Source organism: Nicotiana tabacum, chromosome 6, assembly GCF_000715075.1.
Source record: "Nicotiana tabacum cultivar K326 chromosome 6, ASM71507v2, whole genome shotgun sequence".
NCBI classification, from domain to species: domain Eukaryota; kingdom Viridiplantae; phylum Streptophyta; class Magnoliopsida; order Solanales; family Solanaceae; genus Nicotiana; species Nicotiana tabacum.
This window is the reverse complement of record NC_134085.1, coordinates 155407024-155426164: the sequence shown is the minus strand read 5'-3', so window position 1 is coordinate 155426164 and position 19141 is coordinate 155407024. Positions and strand designations below refer to the sequence as shown.

Below are 19141 nucleotides of genomic sequence, written 5' to 3'. Positions count from 1 at the left end.
AGGGGCCATCCCATAACAGGCAGAGGTCTAAGAGAAATGGCAAGGGACCGGAAAATGGTAGAGAGTACGTGCCTAAAGGAGGGTGCTACTTCTGTGAAGGATCACATCGGGCAAGTGAATGCTCAGAGTTGGGGAAGCTTGCAGCAATGATAGGGAACTTTGCTCAAGCACATAAAGATGACACAGGGGGAACCGCCTGTATTTAAGGGATGCGCTTGGAATCTAAGCCGAAAGTAGGGGATTCCAAAGCCTATCTTGGCACCATGCAAATGGAGCATGGTGGCAGCAAGAAAAGTTGGACGGACTTAGTTGAAGAGGATGGCGAGTTATAAAGTGGTGACATGCTATCGGACTCAGACGATGCACCAAGCAGAGGGTTCAAGTTTGTTAGTAAGGCTGGACCACGGAGGGCAGCCAAATAGGGAGTGGAAGCATGGACTCGATGCTTGAGAAGCTGCTAGACTTGGTTGAGAGTCATGGGAAGATTCAGGCCAAGAGCAAGGAGGGGCATCCGATGGGCGGAGGATGGAGGCCATCATTGCTAGCCGTCCAAAGTACAAACGGCATAAGAAGAGAGGTGACTAGTACCTTGTGAAATGGGAAGGCGAACCGCTTCATAGAGCATCATGGGTAATGGACAAAGATCTCCGACGACGCCAAGGCAAGGTGCGCTCATAGGTGTCGATGCTTTGTGCCGAGGGTGGCACAAAAGCGGGTGGGGGAGAGTGTCATGACTCGCCACATCATCATGCCATGTAGGTGTCACTTGACATATATTTTTGCCATATGGAATGGTTACATAAGTTAGGGACTAGATCTTGGTGGAATATTCTAGAACTATGGAGAATTTCCTTGGAAATGTTCTAGATTTTTATGCACTTGTAGGAAGGTTCTAGAGAAATATAGAGGTTTCCTTAGGAAGACCCTAGAATCCTATAGAATTGTTAGGAAAGTCCTTAGAAGATTCTAGCTATGTAGAATATTCTATAGAGAGGACTTATTTGTAAATACAGAAGGACTTGTAGGACAATTATTATTTATATACTAGTCTCTAGGTGATTAGTATAAATAGGGGGCATTCATTTGTAATTCATCAACCAAGCAAAACAATCAAGTTTTCTCTAATACAAAAGCTTCCTTTGGCAATTCTCATGTGTGCTAATATTTCTTAGCGATTATGAGTGTAGTAGGGCTGACTTGGCATAGCAAGAACATAAGCAAGTTATGCAAGATCGTGAGTGAGTTGCCAAGTGCCGCACGTACACTTAGTTTAAGAGTAAGGACGTGACATTTTGCTGCCAAACTACTTTCTGTTTATCTCATCCATAGCCACTTCTATTCACAAATTAAAAAAGAATGAGTGGCTCTTCAGATTAATATCTTGAAGTTTGTATTTTGTTTTTCTTATTGATAATATTAGCCGCTAAGTAAACTATCTAGTGGTATTTTAGCTGAATGAAAAATATATGTCTTGAAGTAGTATTCGAAATCGTGGCATGATCAAGCAGGTTCATTTTATTAGAATAACACACATGTAGTTCACGTTAGGTATATTAGCTTGTTCGGTTGTTTGTTACTTTAAATATAATATTTAGCTTGATAGTTGGTTAAATTTTATTGTATCGTATCGTTTAAATCTATCATTATGTAATGACGAAAAGTATTACTTTTTGAAATCACCAATTTTGTGTGGAACCATATTTTATCTTCTCATCTTGCTCTTCCTTATTATTAAACAATCTTATTTTATCAATTTATCCTTCATCTTATCTTTTATATAATAAATCTATCTCGTACCTTACTTTTTCTTTGTAATATTGTAAGTTTATTCTTTACTTATTGGTGCATAACATCATAAAACAACGACAAATAATACAATATATTCAAATATTGTATATATCAAAATAATAAAATACAATACAATAAAATACAATACAATACGATACATTATGAAACGACATATAACAAGCTAATACAAATTTATCTCCGATACGTAAAGCATTCCAACTTCTTTTCCAGCAAAATTAAAGATACAAAATAGTATTGTATCAATTATTCCTAGTTAAACTTGTTACAGTTTGACCACCAAAAATTGCAATTTCCTCCAGCAATGTTCTATAATTGCTAAAATTACCCCAAGTGTTTTCAATCAATCCACATTGCACCCTAGATAAAGAGAAAACCCATCCCAGAACCACCGCCCCTGCTCCTGCTGCAACATCTTCCCTGTAAACCCCTAAACCCTAAATTCCATAACCGTATCAAAACTTAAAATGCAGATTTTCCTTACAATTTCTACAAAGCTCTTACAATCCAAATCCAAACCCTTCAATTCCCTCACCTGGATTCCTCCACTTTTCTTACAATTCACAAAACAAATGTCACAGACAACTTCCATACCCAGAAACCAACAACGCGTTCGCGACCACGGTTACGATGATTACATGGAAGTTGAAAAAAAAATCCGCAAAGTTATGAAATTCCAAGACCAGCTCCTCACTCAGCCAAATTCAATGATCCCCATTTCTCGCCTTGACATGCTGGCTCGCCGTTTCGGGTTCAAGCAATACGAAGCAGGCAAGTTTATTCTCAAATTCCCACATGTTTTCGAGGTTTTCGAACACCCGGTACAAAGAATTCTTTATTGCAGGCTCACCCGTAAAGCATTGCTTCAAATTGAGCAAGAAAAAATAGCCCTTTTTGCTCAATTACCTGAAGCTGTAACCCGTTTAAGAAAGCTTTTAATGCTTTCTAAGACGGGGAGATTAAGGCTAGAACATGTGAGGATTGCAAGGAAAGAATTTGGTTTACCTGATGATTTTGAGTTTTCTGTTGTTTTGAAGTATCCTATGTATTTTAGGTTGTTTGATGCTAAAGAGACTAGGAACAAGTACATTGAGGTTGTAGAGAAAGACCAGATGTTAGCTGTTTGTGCTGTGGAGAGAGTTAGGGAGAAAGAGTATAGAGAAAAGGGTGGTGAAGAAGAAAATGTGAGGTTTTATTTTAGGGTGAATTTCCCACCAGGTTTCAAGATTGGGAAGTATTATAAGATTGCTGTTTGGAAATGGCAAAGGCTGCCTTATTGGTCGCCTTATGAGGATATCTCGGGTTATGATTTGAGGTCGCTCGAGGCACAGAAGAGGATGGAGAAGAGAGCAGTGGCCACTATTCATGAGTTGCTGTCATTGACGGTTGAAAAGAAGATTACTTTGGAGAGAATCGCGCATTTTAGGTTGGCGATGGATTTGCCAAAGAAGCTGAAGGACTTTCTCCTTCAGCATCAGGGAATATTTTATATCTCGACAAGGGGAAATCAGGGGAAATTGCATACGGTGTTTCTCAGGGAGGCTTATAGGAAGGGAGAGTTGATTGAGCCAAATGATCTGTATTTAGCTAGGAGAAGGCTGGCTGAGTTGGTTTTGATGAGTCCAAGGAAAGCCAATATGGATAAAGAATTGGTTAATTATAGAAGGCGGGGAGACGATGATGAAATAGCTGATGTTAGAAGAGACAACACCGAGAATGAAGGAGATCATTCAACAGTTCAAGAGACAGTTAGCCAAGATGAGGAGAGAGAAGAAAGTGTGGACTACGATGATGATTGCAGCAGTGACTCTAAGTACACAGATGAAGAAGACAGTGGGGATGATGTTACTGATGATTTAGGAAAAGAAACATCATAATATTACTAATTTTGCAACTTCGAAAGCAATATGTTAAATGCCTTAAACGGACAGCGTGAGATATTCTTTCATTTGTAAACAGAACAAATCACTGATTGGTATTTGTCTCTTAATCAGAATGTTTTTCTGTCATTTTTGGCTCAATTGAAATGTCCTCCAAAGAATTTCAAGGAAAATATTAGAGAAGACATAGTGAATCCATTTTGATCTTAACATGGACTTGCTGGTTAGAAAGATTCAGCAGTACTATCCGAAGAGGTGATTTATGTCCTTCATAAAAGAACTTTTGGCTTTGGAACACAACAAAGTGAACTTTCGCCGAGAGGTGCAGTGTTTTACATTGGTATTCTTGCCAGCAGCACATCTTCAGAAGCATCATATTTACTACAGCCTGCATAATGTTAAAAGAACTATCTACGGGTAACTTCCAACTTGTCATGTTGACGAAGAGGGAAAGGAAAAGGGAAGATCACAGATACGGCCAGTCTCTTTGAATTACAAAAAACATCTTATGCTAGTATGCACACACGTGAGATTTATTTAAGAGAAAGAGAACAAAGGAGGACTTGATTAAACTAGGAGCATGTTGCTTGGTTTTAGCACTAAGACAAGGCCTTCATCCCTTTCAGCTTGAAAAGTGAACAAGCATGTTCTTTATGAATTCCACTGGATCAAGTGTTCATTTCACAAAGAGGTAAATATTAAGAAACAAAAATTCGCATCTTTAAAATGTGAATTTATTTCTAACCAACAGTTTTTAGGCAGATTTTTTTTAAAATTTTTTTGGTTTTTTGGTTTTCTTCAGATCGTCAAATCTTGAAGGAGAGTTGCATGATTTGGGAACTATGATAAAAACATACCTTAAACTAATGGAATTATCTTATCATTCATCCAAGCCATTGTGCTAGTTTTTGAGCACTTTCAGGAAGCTGCCGAGGGGCTTCTATCGAGTAGAGAGTAGATTGGACAGTTTCTTTGAATAGTTTTAATGTGCTTTGTCCACATCCAAGGTAAAAGCCATCACTATCATCCAAGAAATTTGAGGCTAAAATCATTGTTAATTGCCTCAATGGTTTCAGCTTTTTGTCAGAGAAGCATGTGGGTGTCCAAGATTTTGAAAGATCGAGAGTCAAAATCGAGTGGAAGGGCTCAAAGGGTAGTTGTTTGACTTTGAGCCCTCACAAAGAGGAATGACAAGAAGAATTTTACAAAGGAAGATGAGATTGTCAAATGGAATGAGGAATTTAAAGTATGTAACTTTTCAGCTTATAAAGGAGGTGTTCATCCTTGGGAGATTGCCCTCAGTGTGTTCAAACTGAGTTCTTGATTGCCTTTACCTCTGATTCTGTTGGTTTTTCTGGATTCTGATTTTTTGACGACTATGGTGCTGTTAGACATTTTGACTTTTGCTTGCTTTCATTCCTTTGATGGGTTTTAGAACTGTCGAGAGAAAGACAAAATGAAATCAAAGATCAATCTTGGATTTTCTCATGCAATAGCAATTCCAGTTGTGAATCTAATTGAAGGGACTTTGAGAACTGGAACAGTAAGCAAATTGGTTAGACATTGACAATAATAAAAACTGACAATAATACCCCACTTCCAACCGAGAGGTTGTGAGTTCGAGTCTCCCCAAGAGCAAGGTGGGAAGTTCTTGGAGGGAAGGATGCCGGGGGTCTATTTGGAAACAGTCTCTCTACCCTAGGGTAGGGGTAAGGTCTGCGTACACACTACCCTCCCCAAACCTCTCTAAGTGGGATTATACTGGGTTGTTGTTGTTGTTGTTGTTGGTATTGGGAATTTGATCTTTTGTTGGTTTCAGTTGTCGTTAAATGGTTACAGAGTAAGAAGATTTTAAGCCTTTCTTGATCATTGTCATGAAATGTTCTATGAATCATGATCATATCATACAACCTGCTGAAACTGTGGCCTCAAAGTATGGACCTTTTAGGATGAGTATTGCCTTGAATTTCCTCTAATTAATATACTTGCTTTTCCTTTTGTTAGTTAGGTGGTTTGGTGGAGACCCACTATTGATCTCGACGGAGTGGAGATAAAAAAAGGATATTTAGAAACAAGCAAAAGAGCATGAATTGATGCCAAAGGAATAACAGTACAAGTGTCATAGCACATCTCCCCATTTTTCTTTCTGAAATACATATAAGATCCTGTCTACATTCCTCCACTTTAATAACAGTATATATCAGCAGGCACTGAATTTCTTCTGGGGATCAATGAAATAATAATAACACAAAGTAAAACATAACCAATTACTCAATAACTCAACATTAAATATATCAAATTTCATGGCAAATGAAAGCTGCAATATGGCTGTTTAGATCTCCATGAGTTCTTCAAATGTCTTCATAGCAGAAGCTGGCAATCCAAGAAGCACATTGATGTTTCTCCTCTCTTTCCCATGAGAAAGAAACAGAGAAACTTCCTTCTCTGGCAAAGCCACAGGTCCCGACACAACTGGCTCTCCCCACCCAAAATCTGTAGTGTGGAAAGAAAGCCTAGACCAAGTAGTAATGAGAAGAGTAGCAGTTAAAGATGGCCTAACTCTTGTTGCCTCAAAATAGTCTATAGCAGATCTCATGTAACTGTCTGTCACCATTTTAACAGCTTCTTGAACCAACTTCACAGCAACAGAAAGTGGATTATCAACTATCTCTGCAGCATTACAGAGTGCATTAGTTAACACGATCCCGTTTCCAAAATATCCTTCTGGAATTGAGGGATCAAATCTTGATCTTCCATCTACAGCAAAGAGCAGCTTTGTCTTTTGATCAGGTTTCATCTGTAATGCCTGAGTTCGCGCTTTCCAGACGAAAGCTGAAAGGGCTTCAAATATAGTGCACTTGGTAATATTTCCATCTTCTTTAGCTTTTGCTTTTAGTTGCTCTAGCTTCTCAGGGTCAAAACAGAAGGACTTGTATAGCATTTCTTCTTGGTATAGTTTTGTAGAGTCTGATATATCTTCAATTTCAGCAAACTCATTGTGAGCATATTCAAATTTTGGTGGATTTCTAGCCTTGAGTATGCTCCTGTCTAGGAATGGAGGGACTTTGATTGGTACACCTCTGGCAGTTTCACCCCAAGAATTCACAAATTCCATTGCTCCAATTCCATCAAACATGCAATGGTTCATGCACAAACCAAGCACAAATCCCCCACATTTGAACTTTGTCACCTGAATATACGAAATTATCACTCAGTATCTCTAGAGAAACAAACATGCTATTAGCATCTATGATTAGGATTTTCTTCTTCTGTTGTCTAGCATCCTTGATACTTTTTAGTTCTGAATTCAATGCTTATTGAAGATCCTAGTGAATAACCTATATGTAATAATTGGTCATCAAAATGAAAGTTTTGTTAACTTTTTGAGAAATCTTATCCTAGATTTGGTCTGGCAATTGTGTGATGGACACGTGCATATACCAGAATTGTACAAGTGACTATGCCCAACGGCAAAGTTACATGGTCTGTAAAGGGTTCACATGAAATCCCCTTGTCGGAAAATTATACTATACAAATTATGTGTGTGTATTGATTGTTGTATCCCCTTGACATAAGAGAAGCTTCTAGTGTAGTGACAAATGTAGCTCATAATTTGATCTAGAGTGCAGGTTTAAATCCATGGTGTAGCATTTTTGCATTTTTTAAACAAAATTCTCCAAATAAACAAAAGAAATATAGTACCTGAGCAATCAGGGGAGGCATTTCTAGTATGTTTTTAGCACCAGGAATATCGTAAACAAGCTTGCCAAGTGTAACAGGATCAGGCTTAGTAATATCACCAATGTCTTCTATGCTACAATTTGCTTCTGCCTCAACATAAACTGCTCCTTCTCCACTGCAGTTCACTATAAGTTTCCCTTCTTGGCTGATTGTCAATCTCCCTGCAAGTGGATAATAGTGAACAAGAACCTTTGATAAAGCTTCCTTGATCACTTCAACAGCATTCTCATTTCCTTTTTCCTCTGATTTGAAGCAGTAAATTGTTCGGACGGGGACGGCTATGTTCTGATCAAGATTTGAAAGGTAATATAGTCCCATGTCTGTTTCCTCTGCTGGAGAAACCAAAGTTGGTTCTCCTTGCTTCACAATGAGCTCAACAGCAACATGGTTTTTACCATTCTCCATTTTGCAAGTTCAAAAATCCTGTATAAAATAAAAAGAAAATAACGTTAAAGATATTTAAGTGGCATGGCATGAAACCATTAGTAGAAAATAAGTGTACCAAAAAATAAAAAGTACCTATGAGACAGGAATTTGCAATTAATGTTCTGATTTTGAGACTTAGAATGTGTACTTGTTGGTGTGGAGATAAATGAATACTGGAAATATTTATATAGCAAATGCATGAGTAGAATAATTGGCTATTTGTTGAGTATTGGTTAACAAAGATGTACTACTGAAAAGGACTGCAGGAGCTGTTCTTATATTTAAAGCTATTCATAAGCTGTCTTAATGGTAGAGGAGAAGACTAGCCCCAAAAAAATGAAGTTCTAATTTTATTTTTATTTTATTTTTGAAATGTTTGCTTTGAAAAATGAGTTCTAAGGAAGATTTTGATATTGTCATGTGGGTGTGGTAGGCTACTGGCCCCAAAACCAAATGTTACCAATTTACAATATCTGGCGTAAGGATTGAAGGAAACACTGGTAGAGTTTGGTAGAGTTGGCCTCCAAATTCAGCTGATGACTTGAATTGGTCTAATATTTTATACAGCAATAGGTCATATTTTCAGATATAGCAGCTTCTGTCATTTTGAATCCTCTTTCTTAAAATTATGTTCTCATCTAGAAAAAGACGACAACAACAACAAAATACCCAGTGTAATCTCACAACGTGGACCTGAGAAGAATAGTGTATACGCAGACCTTACCATCCCCTACCTTGTAAAGGTAGAGAGGTTGTTCTCGATAGACCCTCGGCTCAAAAAGTAGATTTGATTAAATCCTCAATGCAAATATACTTCTTTTAATTTAAGGCAATCACGGTGTAATGCAGAGGTAACATGGACTGGAAGTTACTTTTTTCTTGCAATAGAAGGTTTAAGAGTTGAGTGCTAAAACGGGTAATCAACTCAGTAATCTTCACATTACGTAATTCAAGGGGAATGGGACCTTGATCTTTTGACATATTTTATGGTTTCCGTGTAACCAAGTTGTACTCTTTGCTTATTGTTAGAAGTTTTATATTATCATGGACCTCACGCCGAATTCGAGTCTTGTGTGGACGTTTAATAATTTTATTTATTAGTTTTTTTTGTTTTTCCCACAAATAAGATATCTAAATATAAAATACAAAAGATTTTTGTTAGGTCATATTCTTCTATTCAAGGCTATGTTCATCGATTTCTGTGTGGAGTGTGGACGGTGCCTGCAAATTGCTTGGAATTTCTCACGCATTATATATGAGTTCTGAGGTCCACGCATAAAGATGAATTACTTTATTAATCAGCAGAAATGGTTAGGAAAAAAAAGGGGGGTTTAACTCCTACACACGAAAAAATGATTGTTGACTTTTTTGTCGCTGAAAAAAGAAAAGATTGCTAAAATCCTCTGCCATAGTTGCAGGAAACAAATTAAGCAATAGCTTGAAGGCAATTGCCAAATTGTCTGTCATTATTTTAGATCACGCATCCCAATACATCACGACAACTCGTTTAACTCATAGACTCGAGACAATTCTCTAAATAATTGAATGAAGAATTCTATCTGCAGTTCCTGTGAAGCAAGTATTTGATAAGCTTTTGAAATCAACGACCAAGATGATCAGTTTATTTTCCAAAACTGAATATGCATAGACATAATTTTCAAGAATATATTGCAATATATGAAAATAGCTTGTAAAACACTTAATCTGGGACAAATAAGGTAAAAATTTCTATTCCTGAATACAAGTACAATATTGTTTAAACACAAATCTATGACCAAACAATCTCAACGTAAAACATCTACACCCTACAGTAGGACATTATCAACCTGGAAACACCAGGAAAAGACAGCAGTGGCAATTTTATGTGAACCCTCAGGCCGTTTGAAGGTTTTTTTTCTTTTATTCAGCAGTACACATGATACAGATTATTATAGTCATTCACCATATCTAACCTCTGGCTATCTGCAATGGTTCTAAAAAAAAATAAAAGTACAAGAAGCTCAAACACCGATTATCAGCAAGAGATGGGATAAGGAAATCCTAAGGTTACATCTACAAATTAGCTAACACAGAAATGCCTATCTTACACACTATCCTAGTGAGGCAACCATCTGTATATCCTGTAACTAACAGTATAACTTTTCTCGCTTACATGCCTATACAGAGGACAACATGCAAATCAGAACAATTAACAAAGCTCGTATGGGTAGCAAATCTTTCTACTTGACTTGTAAATCAAGCATCACTGTCATCGCCTCCTCCATGTTTTTCTGCATCATCACCACCTTCAGCTTCATCCTCCTCTTCTTCCTCATCACTCATGTTATTTATTACTTCAGTGATTATTGCCTTCACCTCTGCTTTTCTGTGCATCAAATCCACATCAAAGTGGCTACCTGAAATAAAGCCCCAGTAAACAAGGTTAGAAAATGAGAGATCAGTACAACCGATTCTTGAATGGCAGGTAGAATGAGCACTTGAATAAACGCACCTAGTTTCCTGATAATATCAGATAAAGTTGCCTGCATTCAAGTAGCGCAAGAACATGATCAGTATGAAGCTCAAGCATAATAAGGAAGTTCAAAAATTAATATATATATATATATATATATATATATATATATAGACTTTTAAATATGATAAGTAGTAAAAGAAGTATGACTTACAGTGTTAAAATCAACTTCTTGAAGAATATTTGCTACTACTGAATGCAATTCTTCTTTGGTGGGCTCTACTTTGGCCTTCTTCACACTTTTCCCTTTTCCTATTCCAAAAGGTTCAACAGTCACAAATGTGGAAGATACGCAACTAAAAAGAGAATCTGTTTGGTGTAATGATCAATAAATCCTAGAATACAGATGGACATCAGATTCTGGACAATCACTGACATTAAAATATGACACATCAGAATAATGATTTTTGGGAAAGGAGAACAGTGTATCCTGAAACATCACTCTTCACAAGAATATCTCAAAAAGCTAAACCTGAAGCTCTTTAGTTTCTCACCATAGAGAAGAATGGAAGCACATATATTATACTAATATTAACTGGGGAAAAAAAACAAGCTGTACCTTCCTTTGCAGTAGACTTGCTTGATTGTTTCTTGCCCGAAGATTTTTCCTTCACAGATTCAGTTTCTTCTTTTTTACTTTTCTTTTCAACTTTTTGTTTCTTGGGTTTAGATATTGAATCAGCAGCAGAAGCACCTTTCTTGGAAGCTAAACTAGAAGTCTCTTTGGTAGATTTTGATGAGCTTTTCGAAGACTTAGCAGGGCTGCCCTTTTCCATAGCCTTAGACTTCTCTACAGCTTCACTTCCAGAATCCTTCTTTGAACTCTTCTTTGAATAAACCTTCTCATGAGACTTGACTTTGGGTTTCTCTTCCACTTCCTCTTCCTCTTGTTCCTCATCTTTCTCGGAAGCAGTCTCTTCCTGATCACTTCCTTCTTTAGCAGCTTCATCGTCATTCTCAGAGTCATCTCTAGTATCTGATGGTTCAGCATCAGCTTCTTCTTCAATTTTTGATGGCCGCTTCCGCTTCACCCCAACATCAGATTTCTGATCCTTCTGCTTTGGACATGACAAAGAAGTCAGACAACCTTTCAGCAGACAGAGGACTATGACAAACATTCATGGAAAAAGTAACAGCAAACTTCCCTTGACAACAGAAACATCAAGATTTGCTAACATGAGCTGTCAAAATGCATAGATGTTGATGTATGACTGTCACATAAAGTGTTTAGAAATACTGACAAAGCCAAAAGCATAACATACATCCCCTGCCAACAATTGAATCCAACAGAAAATATAAAGCAGTGCCTAAATTTCTCTTCAAAATGTAGTTCAAGTCTAAGTTACAAACGTACTTCTTAATACACATGTATAACTTAGTTGCTTCAGTTGAATAATTTACATATTTTGCTAGTTCTCACCAAAATCATGATGACAAATAACCACTAAAACTCAATGTTTCTGATACACTATAACTTTTTTATTTGTCCCAAAAGTTTGAACAGATTCTCCTTGAGTAGATTGTAAAGGCAAGGAGTTAAAACTGATTAATTAACTAAATGTACACTATAGAGATTATTTCTGTACCATCATTTTATTGTCTTCATCCAAAAAAATAGTTATGCTTAAGTTGCCATACCTATTTACTTGTGCAAACAAAAACACTAGTCGCTCACATATCCAGTAGCCAACAACACAGAACTGGAAAAAGGAAAGAGAGGAAGCACATGCTAGCGTAGTCAAAGACTTGCTTGAGGCTGGCACTTGTTAATTCTAATATGCAATAAATCCACAGTGCAAATTACAAGATAATTAGTGTTTCTTAACCAACGCCATAGTGGCACTAGTTAGCATGACCCTTAAAAAATATCTTACTTCATTTCCATTCCCTCTCTTAACCACTTAGGTTCATTTAGATTGTCAGTTGTTTGAAGCTCAGAGAAATTACAGAAAGTTCTAGCTACTTTTAAACATTGTCATTAGCTGAATGTGCTAGTTGGAATGAATGCCTTGAGAAGAGAAGGGCAAGATTGAGAGAGAACCTTTACTGATTTCCCAGTAGTTTTATCTGAGGAACCTGTGCTTTTGGCAGCTGTGCTCTTCCCCTTTTGCTTCTTACCCTTCTAACATTAAAAAGAACACAAAAGTTACAACTTCACAAATATTAAACAAATGCTAATACATAAAGAACGTTAAGACAAAAGGGAACTCTTCAAGGAGAGAGAGAGAGAGAGAGAGAGAGAAGCTTAGAAGATTCAGCTATATACCTGTTGCTTATCAGCAAGCAAGGAATCTGTTGTAGGATGAGGAGATTCCAGGAATTCTAATAATTTCACTATGAGCTCATCCTGAAAATTGATACAAGTAAAATGACTGATAGGAAAAACTAGGTAATAAAATTTGCTGCAGTGGATGACACAGTTGACAAAGACCCATTGGAAATACATGCCTTCTTTGCAGCAGATTTAATCACTGAAATATTGAGGACATCGCAAAAATCCAGTAGCTTCTCCTTAACACACTTGTCCAGCCTCTCTTTGACTTTCCCCCTTTGTTTTTCCTGCTTGATAAAATAAAGTAGGCAAATGATAATCTGATCACACATTCAATTAACGGATCATTTAGTAACTTGATGTAATCACTTGATTACGTCCATTTCACATGTAAATAAATAAAGCAAAAGGAAGATTCAATCACAAGATAGAAAAGAGATAGAAGCAAAAGTACCTCATCTTCAACCCAAACAAATCCTGAAAACTGCCCTATGTTTTTCTTCAAACTATGTGCCTGCAGAGGTAAAATGCCAAAGACATCATCAAAGCCTTGCAATAAAACAAGCAAAGACCAAGCCCTATACACATAGCCCCCCAACCTCAAACAAACACGCTCACACAGTTGAAGATGTCAAACCATGAGAGATAGCATCTCTAGATGTAATGTTCAGGAGTTCATAATTAAGAAGATGATCCTGACCTTTGTTTTCTTGCCATAAAGAATATTGTGTAGTATCTGCAGGTTGTCATCATGTTTTCTCTTGGATAGTTTATAAGCCACTGAAAATTTCAAAATATTGAAGATGTCAGAGATAGAAAATCAAGCTTCAATATCACGCAGCTATAATTAAGTAAATCATAACATTGGACTCATAACTAGATAGTATGCAGTATCTGAGTCAACAGATAAACAAATAGAAACCTTTTGTAAAGATTTACATTTTTATTTATGCAAGTAAACACTGCTTTACTTGAACTCGGTTCTTTGTGGTCCCTGTGAATCAAATTAAATGAGTTAAACTAAAGATCGTATATATACCTACTTCCGTGCACTATTTGTCCATTAAACCAAGATCTATGCAAGAAACCCACTGAAAAATACACCAAATGTGTACATAATCAAAAGCCACAAAATCAATTTAATCTCTTCAAAAGATAGAAACACCATCCAGTTTTTTTATGAAGGAAATACCATCCGGTTTGTATACAACTTCAATAAGTTTCAAGAATATAAACAATGTTTTCATCCAACAAACTCCCCAACCATTACTTACAATATTTTCTTCCACTATCACTAATATAATATATAGGCCAAATTGAAATCATAATTTCACATCCAATCAAATACCATCACATGAAATAAAAGAGAAGGAGCGTATAAAAGTATCAGTCAAATTTCAATCTCAGTGACATTCACCAAGTAATGACAAAAATCCAAACATCTTTTTTTTCTTCTTTTTGCCTAGAAGGAATCAAATTGATTAATCAATCATTAAACAATAAATAAATAGCAGAGCATAACCATTTAAGAGGGAAAACAAAGTGCTCCAGCAGAAGTGAAATCATACCATTTGGGATGTCCTTCAGCTGAGTACCACTACCCTGCATTTAAACACACTAATTCATAAAAGGAAATTCGCATCATAACTGAAATTGCAAATCAAATATTTACACTGCCATTTATTCTCTAGTTTGAACCTAAAATCTAAAAAGATACTGCTGAATATTATTTAGGAAGTCATGACGAGTAACAAGAAACGAATTCTTGAATTTTATATCAACTGGAAAAAAAAACAAGAATTTTAGAAACAGAACATTCAGAAAGATACCTTCCTGATTGACAATGGCTTAGGCGTCGAACTTCTAGCACCCGAAGACTCGGAGTAACGCTCCACAGTTTTCCGTTCCCTTGTCGGCCTTGAGCTTGGTGTCACTGGCTCTTCCGTACTCTCCTTTTTTTCCTCACTTTTGCTACTACTTTTCTCTTTGCCCTTCTTTACTGGTGTTTTCTCTTGCTTTTCCTCCTCCTCTGACTCCTCTTTTTCCTCCTCCTGCTCTGATTCGTCTTCTTCCGCTTCTTTTTTATCTACTTCCATTTCATCTACTTCCTCTTTGTCTTCTTCTTTCTCGTCCTCATCTTCGGCTTTAATCTCTGGCTTTTCATCTTTTTTCTCCTCCTCCCCTGCTTCGGTTGACTTTTTCTCTTCTTCTTGTTCTTGTAAGGAAGATTTCTCCTCCGTCACCTCTTCTGGTTTCTGATCTTCTAGGGTTTCTTTCTCGGACGCCATAGAAGAAATACTACTGAGAAGCAGTAAACGAGTGGTAAAACCCTAGTCTGGGGTTTCTGGTTTTGGGAATTTTTCTTTTCTCTGTAGGAGAAGATTGAATTTAAGAGAGAGAAGTTTCAAGATACAGATCTAGAACTTGAAATGTTAAGAGGGAAAAGGCGGGCGCAATTTGGAATTGGAGATGCTAAAAATACTACTCTTTCCGAAGCTCGAAATTTTCATTTGGGATTACAAAATTCTAAATACCGGAAATTCCCGGTTATGAAACGGTAATTGCCCGCCTATCCTTTTTGTTTTTTGCACTTGTGGGCCGGTAAATGCAGATCCGTGTATAGCCCATTAATCAAGGGTGACTGACCGGAACGGCCCTATAAAGACTGTTTTTTTTTTTTTGGCGAAATTTAAAAATAGCTAGATTTACAAGTGGTAATTAAAAAATAGTCCTAGTTTTAAAAGTAATCGAAATTTAGTCACTTTTTATGTCAAAGATAAATTCAAAAAAAATATTGTTCAAAATCCGGAAATATTTCAGCATAATATGCTGGAGTTCGAAATTTTTACATGTGAACTTCCAACATAACATGTTAGAATTTCATAATGTACGGAAGTTCCAGCATAATATGCTGGAAGTCCATACACATGTGCTCCAATCTCCAGTATATTATGCTAGAACTTTCCGTGTGCTGGAGTTCCAACATAATATACTGGCAGTTCATACACAGGTGCTCCGATCTTCGGTATATTATGCTGGAACTTTCCGTGTTGTAGCAAAATAGTGGCTATTTTACAATAACTTTACAAACGCTGACTATTTTTCAATTACCAGCCCGAAGCTGGCTAACTCGTGTTATTTTGGCTTTTTTTTTGTAAAAATGACACCAGGTATCCACTCTAAAGTCTTGCTATTTAGGAATTAGCCAGTGCATCCTGAATTTCATTTTTTCAGTTGAACGTTTCAAGATAAAAATGTCCTGAGTTTTCTTAAAATTAAGATTTTTAGTTTAAAATTTCAGGACAAAATAAGTACTGGCTAATCTCTAAATAACATCCGTGAGAATGGCTATCTATGCATTTACCCCGTGTTTTTTAATATATTTAGAAAATAACCCAGTCACACATACACACTTATTGCTTGTTAGGGATTTCTCTGCCGAACTGATAGTTGTTTTGCTATATTTACTGTACCTATTTCGTTAATTGTTCACAAATTATATCTGGCTGGCATGACTTTGCAATTGTTTGTGTTGATTAAATTCTGCATTTCGAGGCCTTAAAAACCTTTTTCAGCATCACCTCGATTTGCATGCGCAGTCCGGGCGCATAGCCGGAAAGCCATTATGTGAAAATCTGTGAAAAAATGAATTTTGACTTTAAAAATGAATTTAAGTTGACTTTGGTCAATATTGTGGGTAAACGGACTCACACCCTTGATTTGACGGTCCCTGAGGGTTCGTAGGAAAATATGGGACTTGGGCGTATGCCCGGAATCGAATTCCGAGGTCCCAAGCCTGAGAAATAAATTTTTCAAAGAAAATTATTTTTTGGAATATTTATGAGTTTTTGAAAATGAAATGTATATAAAACTTGATGGTATCGGGCACGTATTTTGCTTCCGAAGCCCGGTATAGATCTTATATGTGATTTAAGATGAGTTTGTGAAATTTGGAAAGAAACGTACTAGAAATGACGTGAATCGGACCGTATTTGAGAAAATTGGAAAATTCGAAGTTCTTAAGTGATTTCATGATTTTGATGTTAAATTCATAGTTGTTGATGTTATTTTGGTGATTTGATCTCACGAGCAAGTCTGTAGGGTGTTTTTGAGGTAGTGTGCATGTTTGGTTTGGAGTCCCAAGGGCTCGGGTGAGTTTCGGGTAGGTTCCGGGGTGTTTAGGCTTAGGAAATCACTGTTGTTGCATCAGTTTTGGTGTAACCGCACCTGCGAGTCAAGAACCACAGGTGCGAGCTCGCAGGTGCGAATAATGTGTCGCAAGTGCGGTCCAGCCTCTCGCAGATGCGGACAAGCTCCCGCAGAAGTGGTTCCACAGGAGCGAGTCTCCCCTCACAGATGTGGCCCCAGCGGGCCTAATCATTTCCTTAGAAGCGGTATGTTTTCCACACGTGCGAGTATGCAGGTGCGACCCAAGGACCGCAGGTGTGAGAGTCAGGCAGTGGAGTCTTTTAAAACAAAACTTCAACGTTTTCTCTTTCAAATTTTCATAAAGATAGAAGGCCTAGGGCGATTTTCTCAAGAGATTTTCTTCCCAATTCATAAGTAAGTGTTCAATAACTAATTTCTTTCAACTCTCTATTGTTTTGATCACCTTTTATCTTATTTCCTAGGGGTTAAATGGTAGAAAATTGGGAATTTGGGTAGAGTTACGTCTTTTTGAATAATTGGAATTTAGAATTCGTTTTGGGGTCGGATTTTAAAACTAATTACATATTCGGGCTCGTGGGTGAATGGGTGATCGGGTTTTGGTCCGAACCTCGTATTTGAACAAGCGGGTTCGGGGTCAATTTTTGACTTTGGGGGAAAATGATAGAAAACCTATAATTAAGCATTGAGTATGAATTCTTTAGCATTTATTGATGTTGTTAAATCAATTTGGACTAGATACGAGTTGTTTGGAGGGAAATTCTAAAGGAAAAGCAGTGTTTGAGGCTTGAGTTGGCCGTGAAAGTTCAAGGTAAGTGTTTGGTCTAACCTTAGCTTGAGGGATTAGGAGTTGCGTCTTATTTTCTACGTGTTACTTGTTGAGTACGACGTATAGGCATGGTGACGAATATCTATACGTTGGTGTCAAGCATGACCGTGAGTTTTAAATTGAAATTGTTGTGTTCTTAACAAATACTACGAATGCCTAAGTTGTTGAATTTCTGTGTTGAGCAAGGGTTATGATTATTCTCGTGAAAATTACTTATGATTGAATATTGGTGCTAGTTGAGGAAGTTAGATGTTGGAACAAGTTTGGTTATAGATGATTTTCCCTTGCCGGGACATATTTGCTTATACTGTCGATTTCCTTGCTGGGATGGTGTTGTTTCTTTATTGATCCCTTGCCAGGACTCTCTTTGTGATTGGTGTTGAACTGTATATGTGGATCGGCTTGCACACCGCAACAATATTATATTTGGATCGAGTTGCACGCCGCAACAATAATATGTTTGGACCGGGTTGCATGCCGCAATAATAATATCTTTGGAACGGGTTGCACGCTGCAACAATAATATAATTGGATCGGGTTGCCACCGCAATAGTGATAAATGATATGGATCGGGTTGCACGCCACAACAGTATTTTTACGATTTGGATCGGGTTGCTCGTCGCAATAATAGATAATAAAAGTGCTTATTGGTTGGTTATGAGTTCTTTATTATTTTTCTGTGAATTCTAAATTATTCTTTATGTTGTCTCTTAAGTACTGTTGGTAAATGATATTCCCCCGCAGTATGTCCCCCTCCCATCTTTACATGTTTATTTCTGTTTTATTTTCTGTTGTATATCATATAACTGCACAGGTTATCTGGTAGTCTGGTCCTAGCCTCGTCACTACTTCGCCGGGGTTAGGCCGGTCACTTACCAGCACATAGGGTCGGTTGTGCTGATACTACACTCTGCACTGTGTGTAGATCCTAGAGCGGCAGCTTTTTGACCATAGATTTAGGTGGCTACCTTCAGTCCAGTCAGAGATCCCAAGGTAGTCCTGCAGGCGTCCGCAGGCCCCGGCGTTCTCTTCTATATTTATATTCTATTTTCATTTACTTCAGAGACTGATTGTATCTTTATTTCCAGACAATTATGTGTAGTATTCGTAGATGGTCCGTGATATTGTGACACTGATTTCGGGTAGAGATGTACTTGGTATTGTCGTACTTGTTTTTGTCTTTGTTATCAGATTACGTCTTCCGCATGTGTTTAATTATTGTTAATATTTCACTGTTGATCGCATATCATTTTAAACTATTAAAAATGTCTAAATAAAAGAGTTAGTGAATCCATAATACTCGGCTTGCCTGGCTTTTACGAGTAGGCGCCATCACGACTCCCGAGGGTGGGAAATCCGGGTCATGACAAGTTGGTATCAGAGCTCTAGGTTACATAGGTCTCACAATTCACGAACAAGCTTAGTAGAGTCTGAGGGATCGGTACGGAGACGTCTGTATTTATCCTCTAGAGGCTACAGAGTTAGGAAAAACTTCACATTTATTCTTT

The 19141-nt window shown here is 37.3% G+C and overlaps 3 protein-coding genes across 4 annotated transcripts; 1 reads left to right on the top strand and 2 right to left on the bottom strand.

Annotated features, from left to right (window-relative positions):
• The first annotated feature begins 1989 nt into the window (after positions 1-1989).
• LOC107809370 (protein ROOT PRIMORDIUM DEFECTIVE 1-like) lies at positions 1990-5545 on the top strand. The gene is made up of 2 exons (XM_016633980.2): positions 1990-4377; positions 4489-5545. The coding sequence occupies exon 1, from the start codon at positions 2274-2276 to the stop codon at positions 3681-3683; it is 1410 nt and encodes a 469-aa protein (XP_016489466.1). The 5' UTR covers positions 1990-2273; the 3' UTR covers positions 3684-4377; positions 4489-5545.
• A 231-nt stretch (positions 5546-5776) lies between these two features.
• Positions 5777-8082, bottom strand: LOC107809372 (omega-hydroxypalmitate O-feruloyl transferase). The gene is made up of 3 exons (XM_016633982.2): positions 7947-8082; positions 7389-7850; positions 5777-6876 (listed from the first exon to the last, which is right to left on the bottom strand). Exons 2-3 carry the CDS (start codon positions 7830-7832, stop codon positions 6019-6021), a joined length of 1302 nt encoding a protein of 433 aa, XP_016489468.1. The 5' UTR covers positions 7833-7850; positions 7947-8082; the 3' UTR covers positions 5777-6018.
• A 1629-nt stretch (positions 8083-9711) lies between these two features.
• LOC107809369 (DEK domain-containing chromatin-associated protein 1) lies at positions 9712-15157 on the bottom strand. 2 transcript variants are annotated; one of them, XM_016633978.2, is made up of 11 exons: positions 14467-15157; positions 14206-14239; positions 13338-13417; positions 13092-13151; positions 12814-12924; positions 12632-12712; positions 12407-12487; positions 10925-11420; positions 10520-10617; positions 10345-10375; positions 9712-10249 (listed from the first exon to the last, which is right to left on the bottom strand). In XM_016633978.2, the coding sequence occupies exons 1-11, from the start codon at positions 14923-14925 to the stop codon at positions 10089-10091; spliced, it is 1692 nt and encodes a 563-aa protein (XP_016489464.1). In that variant the 5' UTR covers positions 14926-15157; the 3' UTR covers positions 9712-10088. The 2 variants fall into 2 exon arrangements, with proteins under 2 accessions (XP_016489464.1, XP_016489465.1); XM_016633979.2 differs by having other exon boundaries at positions 12407-12484; positions 14467-15155.
• Between the last annotated feature and the right edge of the window lie 3984 nt (positions 15158-19141).